The sequence below is a fragment of the Leptodactylus fuscus genome, chromosome 2 (genome assembly GCF_031893055.1).
Source record: "Leptodactylus fuscus isolate aLepFus1 chromosome 2, aLepFus1.hap2, whole genome shotgun sequence".
Classification (NCBI taxonomy): Eukaryota; Metazoa; Chordata; class Amphibia; order Anura; family Leptodactylidae; genus Leptodactylus; species Leptodactylus fuscus.
The window spans coordinates 248,760,570-248,787,436 of NC_134266.1; the positions used below are offsets into that span (position 1 = coordinate 248,760,570).

The 26,867-nt window shown below is 43.1% G+C and overlaps 1 protein-coding gene across 2 annotated transcripts in view; it reads right to left on the reverse strand.

The window, feature by feature from the left end:
• The window catches only part of STARD13 (StAR related lipid transfer domain containing 13), a 186,177-nt gene that overhangs the window by 132,816 nt on the left and 26,494 nt on the right, over nt 1-26,867 (reverse strand). Inside the window, exon 3 of one of the 2 annotated variants that reach the window (XM_075266000.1) lies at nt 18,977-19,010. In XM_075266000.1, the coding sequence (XP_075122101.1) occupies nt 18,977-19,010 (34 nt within the window). Of the gene's footprint in view, nt 1-1,680; nt 1,985-18,976; nt 19,011-26,867 lie in introns of those variants that run through there. The other variant, XM_075266001.1, reaches the window with a different exon arrangement.

A 26,867-nucleotide genomic window follows, 5' to 3' on the forward strand; every position in this document is an offset into this window, starting at 1 on the left:
AGCGGAAGCACGTGCAGGAGGTCCTACTGGATGGCCGAACAGTTGTTGGATTCCGGGACTCGGGAGCTTTCCTAACGGTAGCGGACCCCCGAGTTGTGCGACCCGAGGCCCTAGAGGAGGGCCCTGGCATTTCTATCAAGTTGGCAGGGGGTACTCAAAGACGTATTCCTAAAGCTACCGTGGAACTCGACTATGGTTATGGACCAAAACGATGCACAATTGGTGTGATGAGCGGGCTGCCGGCCGATGTTCTGTTAGGCAACGATGTTGAAAATCTACAGTGCCACTTTGTGGGAGCAGTGACCCGAAGCCAAGCTCAGGGAGAAGCCAACATGGATCCACCGGATTTTCTGACAGATGCCAGCCCTTCAACCCTACAACTTTACCATTCAGTACCGCCGAGGGAACCAACACCAGAACACAGATGGGTTATCCCGGCAGGAGGAAATATGAGCTATAGAGACTGATGTGCATTCCCCAATTTACCTGTGTAGGCCAATTGTGTCATGCACATGTTTTGAGAGGGGGAGGGGTTGTCACGGGATGGTTAGAGTCTATACTATAGGCAATGTGTAATATATATTTCATGTGGAATGTATTCTCTAACCTGTTATATACATCAATGTGTAGTTGGCTGATTCGGGTCTAGTGTGTTAGCACATTGTATGCAAATACCTCTAACTAGTGAGGACCAGTGAGGACAATGGGTGGAGATAATCTGATCCGTGTCTCCAAGAAGATGTTGGACTGTGCATTGTTCAAAAGAGACAGGGAGTCTGCTCTCCTTGGCATAGGTGAGGGGGGAAGGATCTGTGGCTCAGCCCTTCCCACCCCCAGGTATAGGAAGTAACAGTTTAGTATATAGATGTAGCTGGAGTTAGTATGAGTTAGCCGGCCTGTGCACAGCTCTGTAGAGAGCCAAGATTTAGTTACAGGACCAAGGAACCAAAGTTATCATTGGATTGTGACTTCTGTGGACTTATTGTTATTACGGTTGATGTGACCGCCGCCGGCTACTAACTTTGTGGATTACAATAAATTGCTGTTGTCTCCCGACCTCTTGCGTCCCTGTTGATTCAAGATATCCTCCGGAGGAAGACGTATACCTTTGCTCCGTGACAGTATACATAATCTGAATAAAGAATACATACGAGTAACACTTACTAAATGTACTATTGACACATGTCGCACAGACTGCATATGTTACATACCTACGATTTACATACCTGCAATATTCTATCCCACCTCTACAGATGTGTCATGTTTCTGTATAGATCTACCGATCAGTAACTCACTATGATAATATCCTCCATGCATTCTCAGCCTGACTACAAAGTGTCAACGATGCTTCCTCCATGAACCAATCTAATAAGCTCATTCATTAAATCCATTGTTACTGTCACTGTAAATTGTTACATTGTAACTTTCTTCGCTTCCTCCATCTGCGCTGCAATCGCTGCAAGATATAAAGAAATGCTGCAAGGACACTGCATAGGACACACAAATCTCCCTGACACACGGCCCCAGTCACCTTGTCAGCACGCAGACACCACTACCTACTGAGGCTGCAAAACACAAGTGTCAAGTCATTCGGTAAGAAAAATCCCTGGGAAAAAAAAAAAAGCAACATGGGCAAGTGTCATTTTACTGCATTGTGTCTGGATGTGGGGACGCACTGACCTGCCAGGCGCTTTTCCCGGATATTTTTCCACAGCAGGTCCCAAGCCTTGGTCGTGGAGTCCTTTAATTGCTCGCTCAGAGACCTCCTCAGCAGAAATTTGGCTGATCTCCTCTTGGATGTCATTGTAAATCCCACAGCATTACTGCACTCTAGTTGGGAATGCAGAGGCTAGATAGAGACATGGAGGTCCCAGGAGGAGGTGTGATACTCCAGCATGCCAGCGTGCCCTGCAGTGCCTTGTTCTTCTTCATAGCCTAGATACATGGTTACACCACAGCGGTTCACCACACTGCATCTCCTACTGACACTCTCTCCAGTGCTGCTCCCTCCCCCTGCCGTCCCTGTAACCCCCCTCTACTACGGCAGCGAGAAAGACACAGAAAATCCCAGACCAGATGTTCAGCCATGAAACTTTCCAGTCTGATACAAGGAAACCTTTCCCTTCTCCTTCAATTACCTGCCAAGCCTGCCTTCAGCTTTATTGACTTATCCTATCTCTCCAGACGTAGAGGTCGGCGGACTATTAATAGCGAATAACCTGTTCACTGCTGGATATGTCTTGATATATCTTTACATATCTACGTAATATCTTTATATCTTTATTATTGTTCTTGGTTAGGATTTCTATAGAGGTATTGGCATGGACAGGGACGCGGCGTACAGGAGCACGGATTCTGGAAAGAATTTCCTATGAAAGGATATTATAAACATGAGCGCATTTTATTACCCTGCACGTGCGTAGAATAGGACATTCACTCGCATCTATTGTGTGCGATCCAGAGATAGAAACCAGGTGAGGAAAATAAATGTATTATACTGGTTAAGGCTAAGTTCCCATCTACGACAGTATCTGATGGCGACTCCATCGCAATGTCCGCCTGAAAATCGACAAAAAGATGGAGGACTTTGTGTCCGTGCAAGAAAAACGGTTTCCCCGCGGAGAGGCCGCCTATGGACACCGGCGTTTTGCTTTAAAAAACCATTCAGATGAATTGGTTTTAAAACTGACTGCCGGAAATTTCTCCGGGACCTGGCGGACAGGGGCCCCTAAAATAGTTATTAATCTTTTTTTTCCCCAAAATGCACAAATAAGTTACATAGAATCACTAAACTCATCTATTAGGTTGCATATACAGGTCAATAGAGATGAGCGAATAGTATTCGAACGAATAAGCCGTTGCCATAGGAATGCGTGTAAGCGGCCGAACACCAAGGGGTTAAGCACATTGAATATTCGATGCGCTTAACCCCTTGGTGTTCGGCCACTTACACGCATTCCTATGGCAGCGAGGTATTTGATCGAATACTACTCGCTCATCTCTACAGCTCAATACTAAGGAATACAGCAGCAAGAATACACTGGGCAAATAGTTTATGAGTCCGGTGTATTCACAAGGAGAGCGCCCCCAATGCTTCTATGTGTCCCTATGTGCAGTCACTGACATATACGGACTACAGGACGTACCAAAGTACTTAGCTGTGCTATAACACCTACAATAGACACAACCACAAACAGCAGCCTGCACAAAACAGCACAAGACAACAAGACTGTGCACCGATACAATTGTCACATATCACTTAGTACAATGAGCAGAACACTGAACAGAACTCACTACAGAGCTTCAATATATCATTGCCTCTAGGGGGCACCAGGTTCATGCATACTGTATATCATCCAATGAGCATGCTCCGTTTCCATGGGATTCACAAAGGAAAAAACGCTCTATTCCTCCATATGTGATTTAAGACATGCAGCTGTACAGTAACATTCCCATATATCTCTATGGCAGCCCTATAAAGCTCTGCATAATGTGGCCGAACAGGTTCCCCTGCAGATCACAGCCGATCTCTGGGGGTCTCAGCAGTGGTATACCCTGTCATCTTTATTGTCTACATTCCCTCAAATGGAAATAATTTTCAAGCCTCAAATGTTGATATATGAATTAGCCATTTTTAGGTGTAGGCCTTATGCACACCACTGTTACATTTTTCATGGAACTTAACATTGTTGAAAAACGGACATAATATCAGTTTGGTAGACTGACACAGTGCATTTCTGCAGGATGTTTTGCCAGTGTGGCTTGAAGACGTGCCTTTGAACATAAGGGCAAGGATATGGCTCCAGCAGGATGGAGCACCTCCACATTTTGGCCGCATCATCTGTAAACACATCAACAACCGATGGCTGAATCGGTGGATCGGACGCGGCGGATCTGTGCTGTAGCCCCCTCGCTCGCCGGATTTGACCCCACTTGATTTTTTTCTTGTGGGGACATGTCAAGTCCGTTGTATACGCAACACTTTTGTCAACCTGCAAAGAGCTCATGAACCACATCCAGGCTGCATTTGTCACGGTGAGGGCAATGCCAGGAGTCTGTGAACGGGTGAGTCAATCCATCACCGGCGTTACACTGCTTGCATCAAGGTAGGCGGACGGCACTTCAAGCAATTCTTGTAATAAGTAACAGTGATTAAACTGATTTCCCATTAAAGCGCTTTCTCTTCTTCACATGGCGCAGCGAGGGATAGGAAACTGACATCTCGGTCTACCTGCAGCACCACCATTTCCGGTCACATGTTCATTAATAAAAAAACGCTTCATATACCGGTTGAAGTCCACCCTTTCATTTTGTGTACTTACTTTCTGGACACCCTGTATATAATGTCACATGAAAGAAGAGAATCTCTCTCTTTTATATGACACCAAAAGCAAGTTTCTATGTCTTAAAACACCGGAGATATACCTGTTAGAAGTGACTCTCCCCTACCCTTATCGTATTTTACATTGCCCCGTACTCCATACACAGTAACATTCAGTAAGAGGCAGAAAGAGAATAATACAGAAGCAAGGGAAAGAGTGAAAAAATATAGGATTTCACAGAAAGGAGCCAAAATCTGTTAAAGTCTATTACAAATTTATTAATGACACAAATACTTCCAGAAATCAAAGCTTGTCCAAAACAGACATTGCAGAAGAAGAGACAGATCCTCTTTGCCACGTATAGATCAGCAAAAATTCAGGACTGTTGGGTTCTGTATCTAATGTTATGATTTTAATTTATGTATTATATTTAAAGTTCTCGCTTCATAAAACGTTGCGTGATGTGCCCCATATGTGTGTGTGTGTGTATATATATATATATATATATATATATATATATTATGAGCAGGAAAAGAGATACATTCCAGTAGGGCAGAAAATAGACCTTGGCCATAAACCAGCAGACGCCTTCATTCGCTGAGCTATATTTAGGTTTGCAAATGGCAAAATATGCTGGAGAAAGAAATGTATGAATAGCGCAATATGGCAGAGGAAGGTGAAATCTTGCTGAATTATAGGACTACGCTCAGCATTCTTCTATGTGTGTTCTGCCACACAGGAATAAGAGCTCAGTATATTTTTAACACCGGCTGAGATCTGGAAATCAGTTTGTGTAACTTTCTCCCGGATTCACGTAACTGCTCTGGGTCACTTGTAAACTGGAATATACAGATTATATATAATAGTTTATGGTGGGGTGCTACATGATGTATACAGCTGTAAGCCAATTATATTGAGGGAAGAAATCTTCCTATATCTATAGCTGGCCAAAATTATTGTGGATGAGACTATCTACTACTCAAATGTTACCACTATGGTTTTGGGAAGAGGAGGTGTCAGCAGTCACATTAATACTGATACATATTACAAGATATCTACTTTTATGTATCTATTTAATAACAGTAAATGATGTACGGTAAGTGTAACCACAGGCCAATAGCAAAACTTGTAATGGGTCTCCACCATGACCCCCTTGAGAAGCAATTTGACTGCAGTCTCCATTATGCACAGGGATAACTCACAGTGATGTCACAGTGTAAGGATAATGCACACCGTGATGTCACTGAACATGGATAATATACACAGTGATGTCACAGGACAGTGATAATAAACATAGTGATGTCACAGTACAGGGATAATACACACAGTGATGTCACAGTACAGGGATAATACACACAGTGATGTCACAGTACAGGGATAATACACACAGTGATGTCACTGAACATGGATAATATACACAGTGATGTCACAGGACAGTGATAATAAACATAGTGATGTCAGAGTAGTGAAATAATACACACAGTGATGTCACAGTACAGGGATAATACACACAGTGATGTCACAGTACAGGGATAATACACACAGTGATGTCACAGTACAGGGATAATACACACAACGATGTCACAGTACAGGGATAATACACACAGTGATGTCACAGTACAGGGATAATACACACAGTGATGTCACAGTACAGGGATAATACACACAGTGATGTCACAGTACAGGGATAATACACACAGTGACGTCACAGTACAGGGATAATACACACAGTGATGTCACAGTACAGAGATAATACACACAGTGATGTCACAGTACAGGGATAATACACACAGTGATGTCACAGTACAGGGATAATACACACAGTGATGTCACAGTACAGAGATAATACACACAGTGATGTCACAGTACAGGGATAATACACAGTGATGTCACAGTATAAGGATCATGCATAGAGTGATGTCACAGTACAGGATAATACACACAGTGATGTCACAGTACAGGATAATACACACAGTGATGTCAAAGTACAGGGATAATACACACAGTGATGTCACAGTACAGAGATAATACACACAGTGATGTCACAGTACAGGGATAATACACAGAGTGATGTCACAGTACAGAGATAATGCACACAGTGATGTCACAGTACAAGGATAATACACACACTGATGTCACAGTATAAGGATCATGCATAGAGTGATGTCACAGTATAAGGCTTATGCACACAGTGATGTCACAGTACAGGAATGATGAACACACTAATGTCACACTATAGGGATTATCCACACAGTAATGTTGCAGTACAGGGATAATGCACAGATTGATGTCACAGAACATGGATAACATACACAGTGAAGCAATGAAGTTTCAGAGCAAAACTGAAGGACTAAAAGCAGGGAACACATCAACTGAAAGTACAGCTGTAGTTTTACGGACACCATATGGCATTATTTGGCACTGTATGATAGATCTGAAAACTACCCAGTTGATCAGTAACTCACTAAGGCCGGTTCACATCTGTGTAGAGCAGGTGTGCCCAATACGTCGATCGCGATCTACCGGTCGATCGCGAACGATGTATGGGTCGATCGCGGGATCGGAATGCCCCGCCTGCAAGTGTCCGGAGATGACTCTCAGCCTGCGCTGTGAAAAAGCACTCCGAACACTTGCAGGCCGGGCAGCAGCAGCTCCCCTTCCACGGGATGACGCGCTCCCCGCTCTTAGGGATGGAGGGAGCCGGGGTGCTGCTTGTTCACAGCACAGGCTGAGAGTCATCTCCAGACACTGGCAGGCGGGGCTGCCGCAGCCCCAGCCTGCCCGTGTCCAGAGATAACTCTCAGCCTGCGCTGTGAAGAAGCAGACATCGGGGATCCCTGAACACCGCTGCCTCCTGCTCTCACGCTCCGCCCGCCCCCGCCCACATGCCCAACCCCTCCCACAGGCCCAGCCCGCACCGCCCACAAGAAGTGGGTAGTAGATCTTATCCCATGGTCAGTTATAAAGTAGCTCACATGCTGAAAAAGTGTGAGCACCCCTGGTATACAGGCTCTGTCGGCGGTCTCCATCACAATGTCCATTGGTAATCACGCCATAAAAAACTGCTGCAAGCCCAGCTTTTTCATCTGGTGATTTCAAGTTAAAAAAAGGACACCTGATGGACTCCATTATAGTCAATGGGGTCCCGGGGGTCCATTCTTGTCCATCTTCTGGTCCTCCAATTGGCCAAAAGAACACAAAACCAGACACAGGTGTGAATATAGTGTCAGTGAGAGAACTTTCTTACATTTAGGCCACATGCACACAACCATACTTTTATCCACAACTGCAGATTACAGTACAGACCCTACATTTCTATAGCCCCATACACACATCCATATTTGCACCTCGGTCAATTCATTTGAATGAAAGGGTCAGTGAATAGAGCCAATCCATGTGTCATCCGTGCCATTTTTACAGACCCATACACCAATACAGACAAACTATTGGTGGTTGCATTAGCCAATTCTCTATAGCTTTAGGGCTAATTGTATCCTTATACATTCGATTAACATTGATCGAACCTTCTAGTTTAGGCAGGGTCGCCCAACAATAAGATGTGTCTGAGGGGGTCTTACACAGCTTACTATCTTCTACACAGAACACATGCAAGCTGAGTGGGTTGGAGACGAGTAGTGAAGGTTTACGGTCGCCTTAGCAAATATAAGTTTAGCAATTTTAATTGAAACCCTATGCCAAAAATTGTGACTCAAGGTCAGAACCTTGCAACGCACCAATGCCAATGCTGGTGTCTTTTGATTTATTGACCTTCACAGCTGCACACCTCCCATTATTAAAGTATATACACCCTTAGGTATACCAATGTAGATATGGCTCCAGGCATGACAAAAAATACTATCATAGTTAATAAAGGAGCATTCATAGAGAGTTTGGATTTGGAATAGAAAGAAGCTGAAAGAGTCAGCGGAGCTTGCTAGTGTTTAGTCTACGCGAGAACCTCCAATGATTTCTTACGTCAAACTATTAACTATTAGAATGCTGATGGTATTAGTTGAAGACTGGTGACCATTGTATATTTCTAGAGCTCTCGGTTTAATTCAACTTAGTATTAAAAATCAAGTAGCTTCGGTTTGAGAAAGGGTTTTATCCCCAGCCAAATAGGGGAGGTAATGGGGAGTAAAAACAAAATAAAAAAAACCTGATACTCTATCTTGACAATGCAAATGGCTTATATGCTGAGACTTCTAAATTTAAAATTGATGAAATTTTACATTTTTGTTACCTCTTATGCTTTCTATACACTTTGGCCCAGATTTACTATTGTGGTTATGACTAAACACTGGTGCAAACGTTGCGTATCTTTGACCTACCTTGGCCTCTTCCTCGAGCAGTCACTGCTCTTCTTCAGGTGTGGTGATTGCCATATCCTGAAGTTGGGTCAGATCACACTTTTAGAGAGGACCTGTCATGTCCTCTAACATTGAGTGTGATATACCGCTGCAAAATTGCAGAACCTCCCAACCCCCTACATAACGCCTTTCCGGGTTAAATATTGAAAAATGGGGTTTACGTAGATTTGACATCCTGGACTAGTCAATGCCAAATCCGATCCAACTTAGAGAATCTAGATTTCCAGTGAGACCACCTTTTTTTAAGAAGATAGACACCATAGAAGACTATTTTTCAATGTAATGTAATCCATGGACAGGTTGGGATTGCTAGATCAAAGGGCTGTCTGAAAAGTGATATAACAGATAATAATAGGATATACGAGAAAGGGTAGTCATTGTAAGAAAAATTATTTAAAGGGGTTAGGGTTTTCATGGCGCATCCTCACGTTAGGTCAGTAAGGATCTGACACGGATCAATTCCAGTGCCCTTCCGATCCCGAGGATAGATCATTTAACCATAGCCCCCACCTTAAAGGGGTATTCCCACGTCGCATACTCACCAGTCTTCGTTGCTGTAAAATCTTCTGTCTTCCTGCTTTGTTGCGTCATTGGTGGGCGGGGTTACATATGCAAAGCCAGCGGTGAGATGCCACTGGCCCTGCGTGCACGCTCATAGACCAGTCTAGCCTTCACAATGCGAATACAGACCCGGCATCCGCCTCTCTCTATTACAGCTGATGCCGGGTCTATATTCGCATTGTGAAGGCTAGACTGGTCTCACCATCTATGAGCGTGCACTCAGGGCCAGCGGCATCTCGCCGCTGGCTTTGCATATGTGAATACAGACCCGGCATCCGCTGTAATAGAAAGGCGGATGCCGGGGACGGTTAGACGCCGGCACAGATGCACAGATGCCTGCAACATCGCTATGCTCCTGCCCTGCATGAAGCCAGCAATGGCAGGAGCGATGCTGTTATTCCGCTCCTCTGCCCCCCCTCGTTCCCGTGCACTTAGCCCCTCCTCCCTCCCCCCTCAGAGCAGCAGATACATCACTTGACTTATGAACAGATAAGTCAAGGGATGTGTCAAAAAAAATGAATAAAGTGATATAGTGGACAAACAAAGCAGTTTTGCTGAAGCAGTGTATTTAGGAAAAGTCTTACATCCACATTAACAAGCAGTATAGATAGGATCCTTGTGATGGGACAACCCCTTTAAGGGTGGCCATGGACCAATTGGGAATCCCAACAGAACCTGGAGTCACTATGACTAGAGATGAGCGAGTACTGTTCGGATCAGCCGATCCGAACAGCACGCTCCATAGAAATGAATGGATGCACCTGGTACTTCCGCTTTGACGGCGGCCGGCCGCTTAACCGCCCGCGTGCCAGCTACGTCCATTCATTTCTATGCGAGCGTGCTGTTCGGATCGGCTGATCCGAACAGTACTCGCTCATCTCTAACTATGACCAGTGTCTCTCGAAAACACCATTTCAGCTGTATCAAGTATTGCTCATGTGCTTCAAACACAAGTATCATAATATAATTGGATTAGAATATAACCAGTATCTATCTAGAAGCAAAAGAAATGCAGCACTATGTATAGAAACAGAGAGCAAGCTTGTGCAAATCAGCACTAAAAATGGTAAAAATTGTAAAATAAGCAGCTCTTCTATCTATGTATCTCTATACATATAGGTAGAGAATGTGTTAATGTAGACGTGTATATAAAACGGGTTGGTGTAATCTAAATCTTGTTATTTAAAGGTGTGAACATTGCAGTAGCGACACATTGCTGGGGAGTAGAAAGTAATAAGATAGTATAAAGAGTGTTAATTAAATTAAGTTGTTCCCTTTCCTATAAATATACGCAATAAACCAATAGAAATATCGCCAAGTCCAAGGAACCCTGTTATGTTAGATGAGGAACGGTTCTGCTCCTTGTCACCAGGTACATGTAGTTTATGGGTTAGATATTCACTTATTGGACTCAGATGTTCTGCAGGATAATACACATCATATTCCTGCCCAGCACAAGCCACAACCTGCAGAGAGAATGTAATCTCTGGATGTAATCGACTGTGAAATCCAGAATACTGTCTGTCCCCCAAAACAGAGAGGAGCACGCCTGTGAGACTCAGGAGCAAATTAATCTTGTTATCGCATCATATCAGATATCATAGCAATGAATGGACGTCTTTACCTGAGACACATAACAAGTTCTTCCTCAGATCTAGTTTGTTGATGCTGAAATTCTAGAAACCATTTTTCGTGGAAGTGTAAGTAACTATGGAAAGTCCAAATAAACAAACATTTTACGGAAATTGACTTCACCTCACCTGCTCTTCTTGTATTGTACTACTGTTTACCTGCTGTACCCATAGCATCAGCCACAAAAATATCCGGTCATGTTAGGGTCACTAAATGGACATGGCGGGTGTCCTCCTGAATGACTTCTTCTGAGCGCCATCATATTCCGCAGCACTTTTCAGACATTAAGGCCGGGGCTCCACAGGATGTAAACGCCGCGATTTGCCCGTGGCAGAAACGCTGCGGGAAAAATCGCTGCGTTTTACTGTGCAAGCAAAGTGGATGAGATTCATGCGAATCCCATCCCCACTTTGTGGAAAAGATCGCAGCGTGGACATGCTGCAATTTGCAAAGCCGTAGCGGCTTTGCAAATCGCAGCATGTCAAATATATCTACGGAAAAGCCGGCGGCTTTCCCGTAGATATAATGTTAAGAGAAAGTCCGCAGAGGAAAACTCAGTGAACTTTCTCTTAAAAGCGCTGCGGAAAGAACTGCAATGGGTTCACGCAGCGGTTCTTCCTGCAGTGCTTTAGTGCTGCGAATACGGCCCATGGGGCCTTAGCCTGCAAGTCAGTGACCCATATAGGGCTCACAATCTACATTCCCTATCAGTATGTCTTTGGAGTGTGGGAGGAAACCGGAGTACCCGGAGGAAACCCATGCAAACACAGGGAGAATAATGAAAAAATAATGAACACCCGGCAGACCCCATTATGGTCAATGGCGTCCCCTGGGATCTGTTATTGTCCTTCATTAGATGGACCATATAGACATTTTTCTGATCTTGCAATGGACCAGAAGAATAGAGACAACACTGCAGATATCATAGAGCATAGTCTTTTTTTTTTTTTTTTTTTATAAATTCTTTATTTATAACAACAAAATATATACAAACAACAGGACCGGACCCGCAGAGAGATAATATAGTAAAGAGAGGCAAACAGACCAGACCAACGATATGAGCATAGTCTTATCTTCGTAGGAGATTTTATTGAAACATAGAGATGAGCGAACATTGTTCGGATCAGCCGATCCGAACAGCACACTCCCATAGAAATGAATGGAAGCACGCGGGGGGTTAAGCAGCCGGCCGCCGGCAAAGTCTGCGTGCCAGCCGCTTCCATTCATTTCTATGGGAGCGTGCTGTTTGGAACAGCTGTTCCGAACAGTGTTGGCTCATCTCTAAGATTGACATCTAGTCTACCCTTATACTCTTACTATTTTACCCTACATAGACGTTCCTTTACCCCAGACATGTATAAATTCCCTTACTGTAGATATCCCAACCATATGTGATGGAAGTTTATTCCAAGCCCATCTACTCTTTCTATGAAATAATATTTTCAGCCATTGCCTATACCAGATGAATCACATTTACGTATCAGTCCCTCCTTCCTTGTATACATTTGTTCTATTTAGTGTTCATTTATCATATGACAGCTGCGTGCCGCTCTACTATGATGCATGAAAACCCTGTCAGAAAATGTAGGTCAGAAGTTAAAAGTTAAGAAGAAAGCCTGGATATTGTCATGAAATATTAAAAATGTATCTTGTAGCCATCGATCATAGATGTCTCTGAAGTTCTATGTGAAGACAGCAAGAAATGTCTGAACATATGTGTTTATCTGCGATGTCTGACTACTGACCCGTAAGAAACTATGCAAGGGTTCTTAATGTTTCATAAGCTTTGGTTTTCCCATTAGAAATCATAGTATAGCAGAAACTAACAGGGGGAGTGCGGATACAAGAGCAGTACCTCATGCAGACTATATGTCCTTTTGTCCTCAATGTGTAGTGGCGGCAAATCCCTTTATGCTACATATCTCCCAATATCTTTGTGCAAGGCTCTCCAATAACAGGATCAGTAAGAGGTGCATAGAGAAGCAGTGGGGTGGGACATAAAACGTTGCATGATTGGGTATAGAAATGTTGACCGGGATGATGTGTGAGAAGGTGACAGGCAGAGTATTGGAGTCCCGGTATATCAGTCCTAGGTGTGGGTCTTGAGGATTGTTACTGGACCGTAAAAGGCTGCAGAGCTTGCACTTCAGGGTAGATCCTGGGAGCAAGAGGAGGCGCCTGGGTCTATTCTGAAATACTGAGAGTCTGGTGAGACCGTACTATGCTACTTTGTTTTGTTTATGTGGTTGGTAGTAAGCCACATGTATAGTTGTTTTTTTTACTGTTTAGTTAGAGCTCGGACGAGCAGGGTTTTGTTTGACGTCTTGCCTGAAGTCTGTATTTTATTTTGCTTATTCCATGCCTCAAGTGAAGGTTTATTTATTTTTTTCCAAATAAACCTATTTGCACCAGACATTGTGTCCCTGTGTCTGACTGGTTGGGTCCGTACCATTGCTGCTAACGAACTACTTTCCCCATAGGTGCTACATATAGTGAAAACCTTGAACTGCTCTGGCCTGTAGTACTATGTGTCTGCTAGTAGTAGTCTAGTAAAGACTAATACATTTCCACCCACATAGCTTAATAATAAGAATACGGACAGATTCACAATAATAAAGTTATAGTCATGTAACTGATCTATGACTATATGGTCCACCAATGTGACCAGTCAGGGCAAAACCAAAACTCACTTTATTGAAATGTCTGACAATAACCTTTAGGTGTCTAAGAGATTGTGAGAGATTATGGAATGCGTTACTGATAGCGGAAAAACATTCCCGGGATTTGTCTGTTATCTGAGGGTGAAGATACTGTGACTTCTGTACTACAATACACAGGATAGACCTATACCCATTCTATTCATAGTGCTTAGGAAAGGTTAATAACGGTATTTAGTAATAGTAGGGGGCTTAATACTAGGACCACCTTCTGATGATAAGAATGGGCCTGGGTTCAGCAGAGAGGAGACCATAACTCATAGTTGTCAACTATTGAGAAGGGACATCAGAGAGACTCGAAAGAGGTGGAAAGAAAATGACCCAACGTTTTGGGCTGTATCCTATTCAGTTATATAGGAATCGCCGCCAACTTCAATACCAGTAATTCAGTCACTATTTCCACCAATACCAGTGCTGCTAATATCACCACTAGCTCTAGCAACACTGCCAAAACCGCAGCTAATACAGCCAATGCTAAATGTTAGTTCAGACAATACTGCCAGTGCCACCAAGAAATCCACCAGCACCAGTGATTCTGCCAATAGTACTGCCAAGCCCACCAATACTGCTAATACTGATACCAATTCCACCAATACTGCTAATACTGATACCAATTCCACCAATACTGCTAATACTGATACCAATTCCACCAATACTGCTAATACTGATACCAATTCCACCAATACTGCTAATACTGATACCAATTCCACCAATACTGCTAATACTGATACCAATTCCACCAATACTGCTAACACTGATACCAATTCCAACAATACTGCTAATACTGATACCAATTCCAACAATACTGCTAATACTGATACCAATTCCAACAATACTGCTAACACTGATACCAATTCCACCAATACTGGTAATGTCACCACCAAAGACACTCCTAATTCCACCAAGAATACTGGCACTAATTCTGCTGGTAATTCTAATAGACCATTGCTAATACTACCACCCATACGACCACTGCAGCTAGTAGAACTGCTACCAATACTACTAATTCCATCAATACCAACAATTTCACCAACACTTCCGCTAACCCTGCTAATATGACTGCTAATTCCTCCACTAAGGGTAATACAGCCAGAACCAGCACCATCTATACCACTGCCACTAACACTGCGGCTATAGGTAATACCACAGCTGCCTCTAATACCGCCAATAATGCTAATTCCTCTAATACTAACACTAATTTTACCAATACTTCTCATTCTATCAGTAATGCTAATTATACCCTGGACAGAGAATACATTCCCTAAAACTGCATATGAAAACAGGTTGACAATTCCTTTAAATACAAAATTTGGTGCATAAAGTAAATTGCACATAGTGTCCTATTAGTGTCTATCCAGCACCTTCCGCTTTTCTCCACAACGTCTGCTTTCTTTCATTGGTTTTCTCCAGCACTCATAATCTTAGAAATAGTGAGAATGTCACCAGCGGGAAGCAATAAAAAAGATGTGGTGAAAGAAGCGTATCAGACACTTATGGCTGGACAGACGACACTAGCCAAGGATTAAGATTAAGCCTCTACAGACTGTGGGAAAGGAAGGCGGATGCTATATATTGTTATCTTGGAACAAGAAAACAAACTCACCCTTTGACTTAATGCAAGTGACAAGTTATTACAATCACATTTGGACAGAGATCAACCCTCAATCCGCAGGTTTTCCAAGAAATGAAGAACCTTTTCTAAGAAGTGCTCCTATTAAGTATACTGAGGAATTAGGAACACCAGCAAAGAAGTAGAAAAAAGAATGGAGCCTGAGTACGGTATCATAGGTTTAAGGTGACAATATGCTTTTAGAATATTTCGCATCTAATATGAGATTAGTAAATCCATAAATAAAGTGTAAGTATAATGCTCTGTAGGTATAAGACGCGGAAGGTATAACATAACTTAGGTATAACATACTGGAGGCATAATATCATGTAGGTATAACACACTGTGTGTATAAAACGCTGTAGGTACTATATACTGAGGGTATAACATGATGTAGATATAACACACTGTAGGTATAACACAAGGTATCTATATACCACATTGTAGATATAACACACTGTAGGCATAACATACTGAAGGTATAACACATTATAGATATAACACACCAGTGGCGTAACTAGGAATGGTGGGGCCCCGTGGCGAACTTTTAACATGCCCCCCCCCCAACCAACACCGAAGACCTCGACCGACCCCCTCCTCCGCACTCTATTATGTCCCTTAGTGGCCCCTGCACACTGTATTATGTCCCTTAGTGGCCCCTGCACACAGTATTATGTCCCTTAGTGGCCCCCGCACACAGTATTATGTCCCTTAGTGGCCCCTGCACACAGTATTATCCCCCATAGTGGCCCCTGCACACAGTACTATGTCCCATAGTGGCCCCCGCACACAGTATTATCCCCCATAGTGGCCCCTGCACACAGTATTATGTCCCATAGTGGCCCCTGCATACAGTATTATCCACCATAGTGGCCCCTGCACACAGTATTATGTGCCATAGTGGCCCCTGCACACAGTATTATGTCCCTTAGTGGCCCCTGCACACAGTATTATGTCCCTTAGTGGCCCCCGCACACAGTATTATGTCCCTTAGTGGCCCCTGCACACAGTATTATCCTCCATAGTGGCCCCTGCACACAGTACTATGTCCCATAGTGGCCCCCGCACACAGTATTATCCCCCATAGTGGCCCCTGTACACAGTATTATGTCCCATAGTGGCCCCCGCACACAGTATTATCCACCATAGTGGCCCCTGCACACAGTATTATGTCCCATAGTGGCCCCTGCACACAGTATTATGTACCATAGTGGCCACTGCACACAGTATTATACCCAATAGTGGCCCCTACACACAGTATTATGTCCCCATAGTGGCCCCTGCACACAGTATTATGTCCCCATAGTGGCCCCTGCACACAGTATTATGTCCAGGATCGGCAAGTAAGTATAGGGACTGTAACGGCCAATTTAAAAAAAAAAATTAAAAAAATGCAGCGATAGCGGCTGTCACCGGGCCCCCTAATGGTCATTACGCCCCTGTAACAGACTGTAGCTATATACCACATTGTAGATATAGCACACTGTAGGCATAACATACTGACGGTATAACACACTGTAGATATAACACACTGTAGCTATATACCACATTGTAGATATAACACACTGTAGGCATAACATACTGACGGTATAACACACTGCAGATATAATACAATGCTTCACCTCCAGGAAATGTTATCCTATATTAATAATACAGTACCATTCTTTGTCTCAATAAGAGCATGAGACATTCACATCATATTTTATTCAAAGATTTCGCATTATTGTAACATTTTGTTTGGAGGGCAATAAAGGGATAAACTAACAGAAGAAAAAATAAAAAGTACATTGAGTGTACTCAATACTAGTATATAGCAGAATCATACTTATAACCCTGGTGACATTTATTTTGTGTTCCCCCTTTCCCCTTCTCCATTGCTGCAGCCAGTGAATAATAAGTCTTGGCTGGGAGGCAGAGATCAGGCTGCTTGTCTGGCTGGGAGGCAGCTTGCTGTAGCAGGAACCTTCCCTCAATGTTATTTGATAAGAATAGGCATTGTCTTTTTTTGCTAAGTTGCAAAAAAGTTTTATTAGAACTTAGAATCAAGCAGCAAAGGAATCAGGCTTATATACTCACTTTTAATTTCTGGATTTCTGGGACTAGGTTGTTATATATTCTATAAGTGAGATTTACAGACATAATAACATGACTGTCCATAGACTCTGATCTGTATGGCAGCTTACCCGCATATAAAGGGTTTATTCCATGAAAATTACTTATCCCCTATCCATACGACAGGGAATGAATTGCTGATTGGTGTCAGTCCTATACTGAGAATGGGGGTGTTCATAAAGATGCAGAATGCACCCTCCAGATGTATTCAAAGGGAGCGCTAGAGATAGCCAAGTGCAGTACTTTCATAACATAACCCCTTTAAATGGGTTTTGTGGGCAAAAATATAAATGATCTATCCTAAGGTTACCATTATCAGATTGATTAGGTTCCAACACCCGACACCCCCGTTGATCATCTGTTCTTACAACTTAGAGAATAGAGAAGGAAGCAGACAGCGCTGTTCTCTGTGTATTGGCCAGATTAGGTTACTACAGATTCAAGTGAAAGGGAGCTAAACTGCAGTAACTCAGTTTGGCCACTACACAATACAGAGCTGTCTGCTTCCTGATCCATTCTCTGTGCACCAGCTACTGAGAACAGCTGATCAGTGGAGGTGCCGGATATCAGACCACCACCATTCTGTTATTCATTATTCATGGAATTTTAGCCTGGAAAATCATTTAAAGGGGCTCTATCACTGGATTTTTGCTATTTTAGATAAACATATACCTGAATAGTCTTTAAAAAGGTTATTTAAGTCCTGCTAATTGTTTGTTAAAAGACCTCCCCATTTTAATGAATTACCTTTTAAACGTATATGTAAATGAATTCTCCGTGCACCGTGGGCGTTCCGTGCACCCCTCCACGTCAAACTCTGTTCACGTCCTTCTCTCTTGGTTCTTCTATGCAAGTCCTCCTCCTGCTTTCACTTCACCGCCTCCAACTGCCTCTGTTCCTGGTGGTTCCTGGCTATTGTGCACGCTCTGGCGCCATTTCTCAACACAAAAATGGCGCCGGAGAAATGGTGTGGAGAGGGAGCGCTACTGTGCATGCGAGAGATTTGGATCGAAACCTCTGGGAACAGAGACAGTTGGAGGTGGTGAAGCGGAAGCAGGAGGAGGACTTACATAGAAGAACCAAGAGAGGAGGCGGGAACAGAGTATGATGTGGGAGTGCACGGAACGCCCACGGTGCACGGTAGGGCTCATTTACATATACGTTTAAAAGGTAATTCATTAAAACAGAGGGGTCTTTTAACAAATGATTAGCAGGACCTGAATAGCCTTTTTAAAGTCTATTCAGGCATATGTTTATCTAAAATAGCGAAAATCCAGTGATAGAGCCCCTTTAAGGAATCGTAAATGATCTTCAATATATGACACACTATAAGGCTAGGTATAGCACTGGTCATTTAGAAAAAACAGACCATTTTTTCACATATTGTATAATATAATATCCAAGTTATGTATCATCATTGCACAAAATAAATGATATAATTGGTAAATATAAGGGTCAAAGACGCAAAAGCTCCACGTAAAAGTATCCAAGCAAAATAAAAATGCAGTTATCGATAGGAGCTGCTAGATAAATATCTTCACTTTCCCTCCTTAGAAAATGTGAGCTGGAATCTGACTAATGTTTTGTATACCCGCTCCCCTTCTTAATAGTGGACAATAGTGTTCTCCCATAGTATCAGTATAAAGCACTTACCAGCCTTTCCATAGTCCAACGTGTCCGCGTGTACCTAGGGAACAAAGACGACAACATATGAATACCTGCAGTTATATTTAATACTATTGGGTCTGATTATGCCTAAGGCTAAATTCACACTAGCGCAGGATCTGCCCAAGCAATGGTGATCCCGTCCACTGAAACAGTGGTTACCCATAGACCACATAGACTATAGGCTCTGACACCTCTGCTGAAAACCATTCCTTGGGATCAAGAATATACAAATAGGTTCTCTTTGATGGAATAAGGGAAAACTCACTCTAGCGCCACCTTTTGGAGGATAACTCCTTATAATCAATGCATGTTTTTTTGTATGTAGATTGTGAGCCCCACAATGTACATTTGTCTTTTTTGGAATATGGGAGAAATCCATGCAAACATGGGAGAACATACAAACTCCTTGCAGATGTTTTTTTGACCATGGCGGGATTTGAACACCAGGACTCCAGCGCTGCAGGGCTGCAGTGCTAACCACTGAGCCACCGTGTGGCCCCCCAATGTACGTTTTTTTAAGAAACCTAGAGACCCCAAAAGGAAACTTATATCCATTAACCCCTTCCCGACATGCGCCGTAATAGTACGGCGCGTGTCGGGTCTGTAACTATGGCGACCGCCCGGGAGCCGGGCGGCCGTCATAGCCGCCGGGTGTCTACTGCTTTAAGCAGTAGACAACCGGCTCTAATGCCTCCGATCGGTCCCCGGACCGATCGGAGGCATTAACCCCTCCGGCGCTGCTGTCAAAGGCGCCGGAGGCGCCATCTTCCCGGCGGCGCATGGGCGCCGCCATTTTGGCAAGGATCGCCGGCTCCTGGAGCACGCTCCAGGGCTGACCCCCCGTTGCCATGACAGCCGGGAGCCTTGTTAAGGGCTCCCAGCCAGTCTGCAAATTCTCTCTTTTGCAGGCTGGTGTATGCAGGCTGGTGTATACAGCCTGCAAAAGAGATGATGATTTTTTGCAATGCATTGCAATGCATTAGCATTGTAATGCATTGCATTAGTGATCAGACCCCCTGGGGTTCAACACCCCTAGGGGGTCTAATAAATGCAAAAAAAAAAATAAAAAAAAAAGTAAAAAAAAATATAAAAAAATATAAAAAGTATTAAAAGTTCAAATCACCCCCCTTTCCCTAGAACACATATAAAAGTAGTTAAAAACTGTGAAACATATACATGTTAGGTATCCCCGCGTCCGAAATCGCCCGCTCTACAAATCTATAAAAATATTTTTCCTGTTCGGTAAACGCCGTAGCAGGAAAAATAGTCAAAAGTGCCAAACCGCCGTTTTTTCACTGTTTTAATTCTGATAAAAATTTGAATAAAAAGTGATCAAAGCAATAACATTTCCTGAAAATGGTAGAACTAAAAAGTACACCCGGCCCTGCAAAAAAAGACGCCCTATGCATCCCCGTACACCTATGTATAAAAAAGTTACGGCCGTCGGAATATGGCGACTTTTAGAAAAAAAAATTTTAACACCGTTTTGGAATTTTTTTTAGGGGTCAAAATGTAAATAAAACCATATAAATTTGGTATCCCTGGAACCGTACCGAAACACAGAATATAGGGGACATGTTATTTTGGCTGCACAGTGAACGCCGTAAAACCAAAGCCCGTAAGAAAGTCGCAGAAATGCATTTTTTCTTCAAATCCATCCATTCTGAATTTTTTTCCTGCTTCCCAGTACATTATATAGAATAATTAATGGTGGCATCATGAAGAAAAAATTGTCCCGCAAAAATTAAGACCTCATATGACTCTGGGAGCGGAGAAATAAAAAAGTTATGGGGTTTAGAAGGAGGGGAGTCAAAAACGAAAAACGAAAATCAAAAAATGCCATCGGCGGGAAGGGGTTAAGAAGCGGTTAGCATATGGACCTCATAGACTATAATGGGGTCTGTGTGGTTTCCGCTCAGTGTCCGCACGAATCATGCAGAGAGAAGAGTACTGCAAGTGGCACTTTTCTCTCCACATGTTTTGTGTGTAAACCACATGGACCCCATCATAGTCTATGGGGTCCATGTGGTTGTTTATCTAGCCGCTTTTTAATGCGTATAGGTTTCCATTTGTGGGGCACCCAAGTAGACTCCCCAAAGAATACCAAACGCAGACGTGAACCAGGCCTTAGACTGAGATTTTCTATCAGGACGGCCACACCCAGAAGTCTGCTGTCAGCCATGACAAATGGTTGTTCGTAGTGAATTTTGAATGATTGTCAGCCATAATTTTTCTCTTATTTGCATGGCCAGCTTTCTGCACCCCTTGGTTGTTTTGTGACCCCTGTCTTGGTACAAGTTCATGTAACCTAAGATACAAAGGATTTAGGTAAAGGAATATCCTCCACTAAAGCTACTGGGAATGCCTTAAGAATAATTAGTTATCCTGTCATCTTCTGGAGTAAAAGTGAGAGCTGTATACATCACCAGTGGGGAATGTCTTCCATGATGTACATCAGCCATATATATTTTTCGGATTGATCCGATCCCCCCATCATTATTACTAAGCTATATGTTGACGTAAGAAGGAGCTGTCTACCAGGAGCCACTTCTACTGATCCGTTCCAGACACTCACGCTAATCCTGCAGTTAGTTCCCTTCGATCACTGAACCTCAACTTCACCTAAAGCTCAGTTACGTGACCCATAAACCACTTTAACATTAATCCTAAAGCAAATATTTTCTCTAAATAAAGCTGAGATTTTTTACGACCCTTCACTGTGAGATTAATCTCCTGTCTGTTCTTATTCACATGGGTTGAGAAAAAGTATCCATGATCTTCAGATGATTGCTTTATAATAGGTTGTCAAAACCTTGCTCCATGTGCCGTGCTGTACACCTACTAGTAGTCAGACTGCGATCACATGACCCAGCTGCCCATAAGGATACTGTATGGATGCAACTGGGCTGGGATGAAACACATTACACTACTACAATACGGCTGGTGAGTTAGTATTATATACAGCAACCCAACTGAGCAGGCAGAGCTGCAGGGGGAGGGATGGAGCACCATCCTGAATCAATGATCCAAAGATCAGACAGGTGTGTCTCAGGCCCAGCTCACATTTGCGTTCAGGTTTCCGTACGGAGAGTCCGCTTTGGGACCCCCCTCCTTCCCCAATGGAAACCTATATGCACTAAAAATCAGTTACCTGGGAAACCTGTGGACCTCATAAACTATAATGGGGTCCATGTGGTTTCTGCTCGGTTTCCGCACGAAACATGCAGAGAAAAAAGTCCTGCAAATATCATTTTTCTCTACATGTTTTATATCTTATATCTATATCTTATTCTACTGTGAATCGCTGCGAATATGCTGCCATTTTTGTTGGAGCAACAATGGTGCTGCCACTTACCTCTTTGGACCAATGGCAACCTCCTCATTCCTCCATCTCAGCAATGGAGACAGCAGTTCACAAGGGGATAACACCAATTGATTCAGGTGACCCTAACCTATCTATCTGTGGCACTGGGTTGATATGCCAGGACCCGTGACAAACCTTTAAGGCATGAATACTACTTTCTTCACATTGGTGCTGTTGTTTCTAATTGTCTAAGAGTCTATGAATTGTTGTCTCTGCTCCTTTAAGGATCCTGGACATATACCTTTGATCATAGCTCTTCTCCTTTCACTACATTGCACATCTATAATGCAGCTCATATGTTGAGTGCCTTGACAATATCATATTCAGTATTGTATATAACGTTCCAGAAATATCCCTCATATTCCAGTATGTGGCGGGGGAGATTTGTATCGTCTTGGACTGTTGTGGTAACTGCAGCTATATATGAATGGCAGGTGGAGAGGAATGCATTAGTCTGTCATCGACCCTTTCAAACATATGGTTGCTACACATAACATTCATTGCAATAGCAGACACAGTAAGCGGAATCCATAAACGTCATGAAGGTATAAGTGCAGGTCTCGCTACAGATCACACGACGGATAGGGCACCGTATATATTCTGCTTATGACTTATCCATACTTTTGCCTGCAAAGATTTATAGGGAAAAAAGTTTGTGACATTTTTCACTCCTAAACCTTAGATATGAATTATATTGTGAAATTCAAGATATCTATTATATGTCTATGGCATCTACGTTGTCATAGTTTGCACCAAATTTCTTAGATTTGGCACATTTATAAGTCTAAAGGTAAGATCACACGGGTTTCTTTGGATCGGAACCTGAGGCGGAGGCCGCCTCAGGTTTCGATCCAAAAACCGGGTATCCGCAACTGAATGCCGGTGTACTGCACCAGCATCCAACCGCGCACTCTGCTCCGGATTAGACCCAATGAATGGGCCCAGTCCGGAGGAGGGAGTTTCTTCAGGCCAAGTCGCGAGGCGACTCGGCCTGAAGACTGAACATCTCGCTTCTTTTTTCCGGGTGCCGTTTCTTCCTGAGCGGCTCCCATTAACTTCAGTGGGAGCCATCTTTTTGGTCAGGGCTTTGACGCGGATACGGCCTCAAAATCCAGACCAAAAAAACTCAGTGTAAACTTACCCTAACACTTTTGTCCTGAGATATTATTCCGCTTTCTACTTCACTCACTGGAGTAAAAATGGGACAATTTTTGTGACTTTTTAAAGAGTTGCCTTTGATAAATCTAGTGTACACACGGCTATACACGCTAGCCATTACCACTTTCCCACACACTTTTTAAAAGTAGAGCAAGTGGTGTAAAAATGCAAAAAGTTGTTAATTTTTTTGTACAAATAAGGTTGCAAAGTCACGAATCCTTCTATCTGCAATATCTTACCATCTGAATTCTGGCGTGCAGGGTTTGAAGAATTCTCCCCATTGTATAAAGAGTATGCGCTAAGTGTTTACGCTCCATTTAGTGGTCTACAAGTATACAGATTATTTATTATAATATATATCAGAAACAAAGAAATTTATCAGCAAAGAATTTTAGACCTTAAAGGGATTCTATCATTAAAATCACATTTTTTTCCCGATCACAGAGCCGACTGCTCATGCCCACCTGGTGTAAGCTGCCCTTTTCCTGTGGCCGCTTACACAGTAAGCTGGGGTAAGCAGCCACAAAAAAATGGCCGCGCACATGTGCAGTCAGCTCTGCACATGTGGCAGAGCCAACTGCGCATGTGTAGAAGTTTGAACCCAGCTCCGGAAGAAGACGCGCAGAGAGACCGTTCTTGAAGAAGATGGAGTTGGCGCTGTAGAGTTCTCTCATAGCATTGGGGACGCCACTAGTGCTGTTTGAGTGCTGAGGACCGCCCCCAGTGCTGCGAGAGAACTTATTTGCATACAGACAAAAACTAGGATTTATAGCGAACGGCGGCGCGGAGAAGACATCTAAAGGTAGGAGAAGAATAGCCTTTCTTAAAGCTATTCCTATGTGTGATCGAGAAAAAAAATGTGATTTTAATGATAGAATCCCTTTAATCCATACACCTGCTATTGGTCACATGGTCTCCAGACCCCTCCTTCTCTACATGTAGGCTCAGACTGGCCCACAGATGAAAGTCCCTGGTGGGCCCCTTAGTCAGGTGGGCAAGTTCAAGGCAAGATCCAGACAGTGAACTACTGACAGGGCTTGGAACAGAAACAATAAGAGGCAAAGGCTCGGTAGCACAATACTAATGGAAAATAAAAATAAAGTGTTTACTCCTTCCTGACATCCGCCATACTATTATGGCTGAAGTTGGGTAATTAAATATGGCGGCCACTCAGAAGACCCCGCGGTATTAACCCTTAAGTACTATCATGGTGTCTATCATACACCACTATCATACGCATATCATTATGATAGACACCATGATAGTACTTAAGGGTTAAGTCATTCATTTAGGTCCTCAAAAGGGCCTAAAACTGTTGTTCCCAATGACCCCCTCATTTCTTCTTTAGGCTACGGCCCTACGTAACGAAATGCAGCTAAATAACAGGACAAAGTGTATTTTTCACTTCCCATTCATTTCATTGCGTTTTTGCTGAGTTTTTCCTCTGCAGATTTTCTTCCTTTATGAAATGTATAGGGAAAACGCAGATTTTCTGCAGCTGATTTTTTTTCTGCAATGGGTAGAAGGGATTAGCCAAAATCTCATTCACTTTGCTGGTAATGTAAACGGTTAACCCCTTCCCTGACAATTTTATGTATATATATATATATATATATATATATATATATATATATATATATATATATATTGGGTGGGGGTATCCCTTTAACATCTGTATTCTAAGTTCTACAAAATAAACCAATAATTATGTTTATATGTATATATTACTATATAACTATCCTGATAAACTCTGTATTGTCCCTTAAAGGATTATAAAATAAGATAAGATAAGATAATCCTTTAATAGTCCCACATTGGGGAAATTTCAGTATGTTACAGCAGCATAGTAATACAGATACAGGATAATACACAGTAATATAATACAGACGTAGGCACATGACCCTTAAACATTCTGCCAAGCAAGTGCCATAAAATCTCAGCGGTCCCCTCTATAATACCTTATACTTTCATGCCGATTCTTGACACTTCCCCTTTAATAAGGTTTCATTCCCTTTACTGCGCTGACATTTCAGTGATTTCCATTTCCTCTACATAGTAATGACTCTATTTTAGTATCACCTCCTACAGGTTGAGGCGTCTAATTACAATTACCACTTCATCATGTCACCTAGCAAAACACATCTGAATGCTCGGCATTAACTGAATGCCAAAACAGCGGAAGCGGCAAGTGACAGGCCGCACTTGTCTGTAATTCCACAGCTGACATGTCTAGAGATAAGAGCAGAGATAGCGAGTGTCGGCAGCACATGACAGGCACCGTACACTAAACCACTGCGAGGAGTCCCGTTCCATCTCACAGAAGGATATAACCTGACCCCCCATTACTGATTATTACACATCATTCAGAGGACCCGTATTATGGCCACAAGACCTGACCATGAAACCCAAACTAGCAGCCTCATACGGATACATTTAGAACATGAATTGGGGCCATAATACAGACGCTAAAATACAGCTGCGTTACGCCTGCCTGACTGCGACGTTGGGATGACTACCATTACTGGTTGCTTTATGACCTGCTGGGATAAGTGATAACAGCAGGGATCAGAGAAATACACATGCACCCTATGAGGGGCCAGTGGCGCAATGGATAACGTGTCTGACTACGGATCAAAAAAGACACATGCACCTAATATCATGAGGCCCAATGCACAGGGGACAATTTTACGGTCTGTATATTCGCTAGATTGCCCAACATAAACCCAATCAGGATCCAGGTTCCCTTGAATCTATGGTATAAGATATATATTATTTTTTATGTAGATTGTGAGCCCCATATAGGGATCACAATTAGAGATGAGCAAATAGTGTTCAACGAATAATTTCGAATACCTCCGCTCCAAAAGTAATGCATGTAAGCGGCTGAACACCAAGGGGTTAAGTGCCAGACGCTATCACTAGAGATGAGCGATAGTATTCAATCGAGTAGGTAATCGATCGAATACTACGGTATTTGAAATACTCGTACTCGATCGAGTACCACTCGCTATTCGAATGGAAAAGTTCGATGCAGAACCAGCATTTATTGGCCGAATGCTATACAGTCCGTGTAGCTTCCCCGCGGCGTCTTCCGGCTCTGAATTCACTCTGCCAGGCATCGGGCCTGGGCAGAGCCGACTGCGCATGCCCGCTTGTAGTGCAGACATGCGCAGTCGGCTCTGCCCAGGCCCGATGCCTGGCAGAGTGAATTCAGAGCCGGAAGATGCCGCGGGGACGCTGTACTGAGAAGACTTCTTGGAGGATCCAGCCCGACCCTCACTCGTGGACTTGGTAAATATAATTTGATTGAACATTGCCTACCCCTGAAACGAGCATTTTCCCCCCATAGACTAT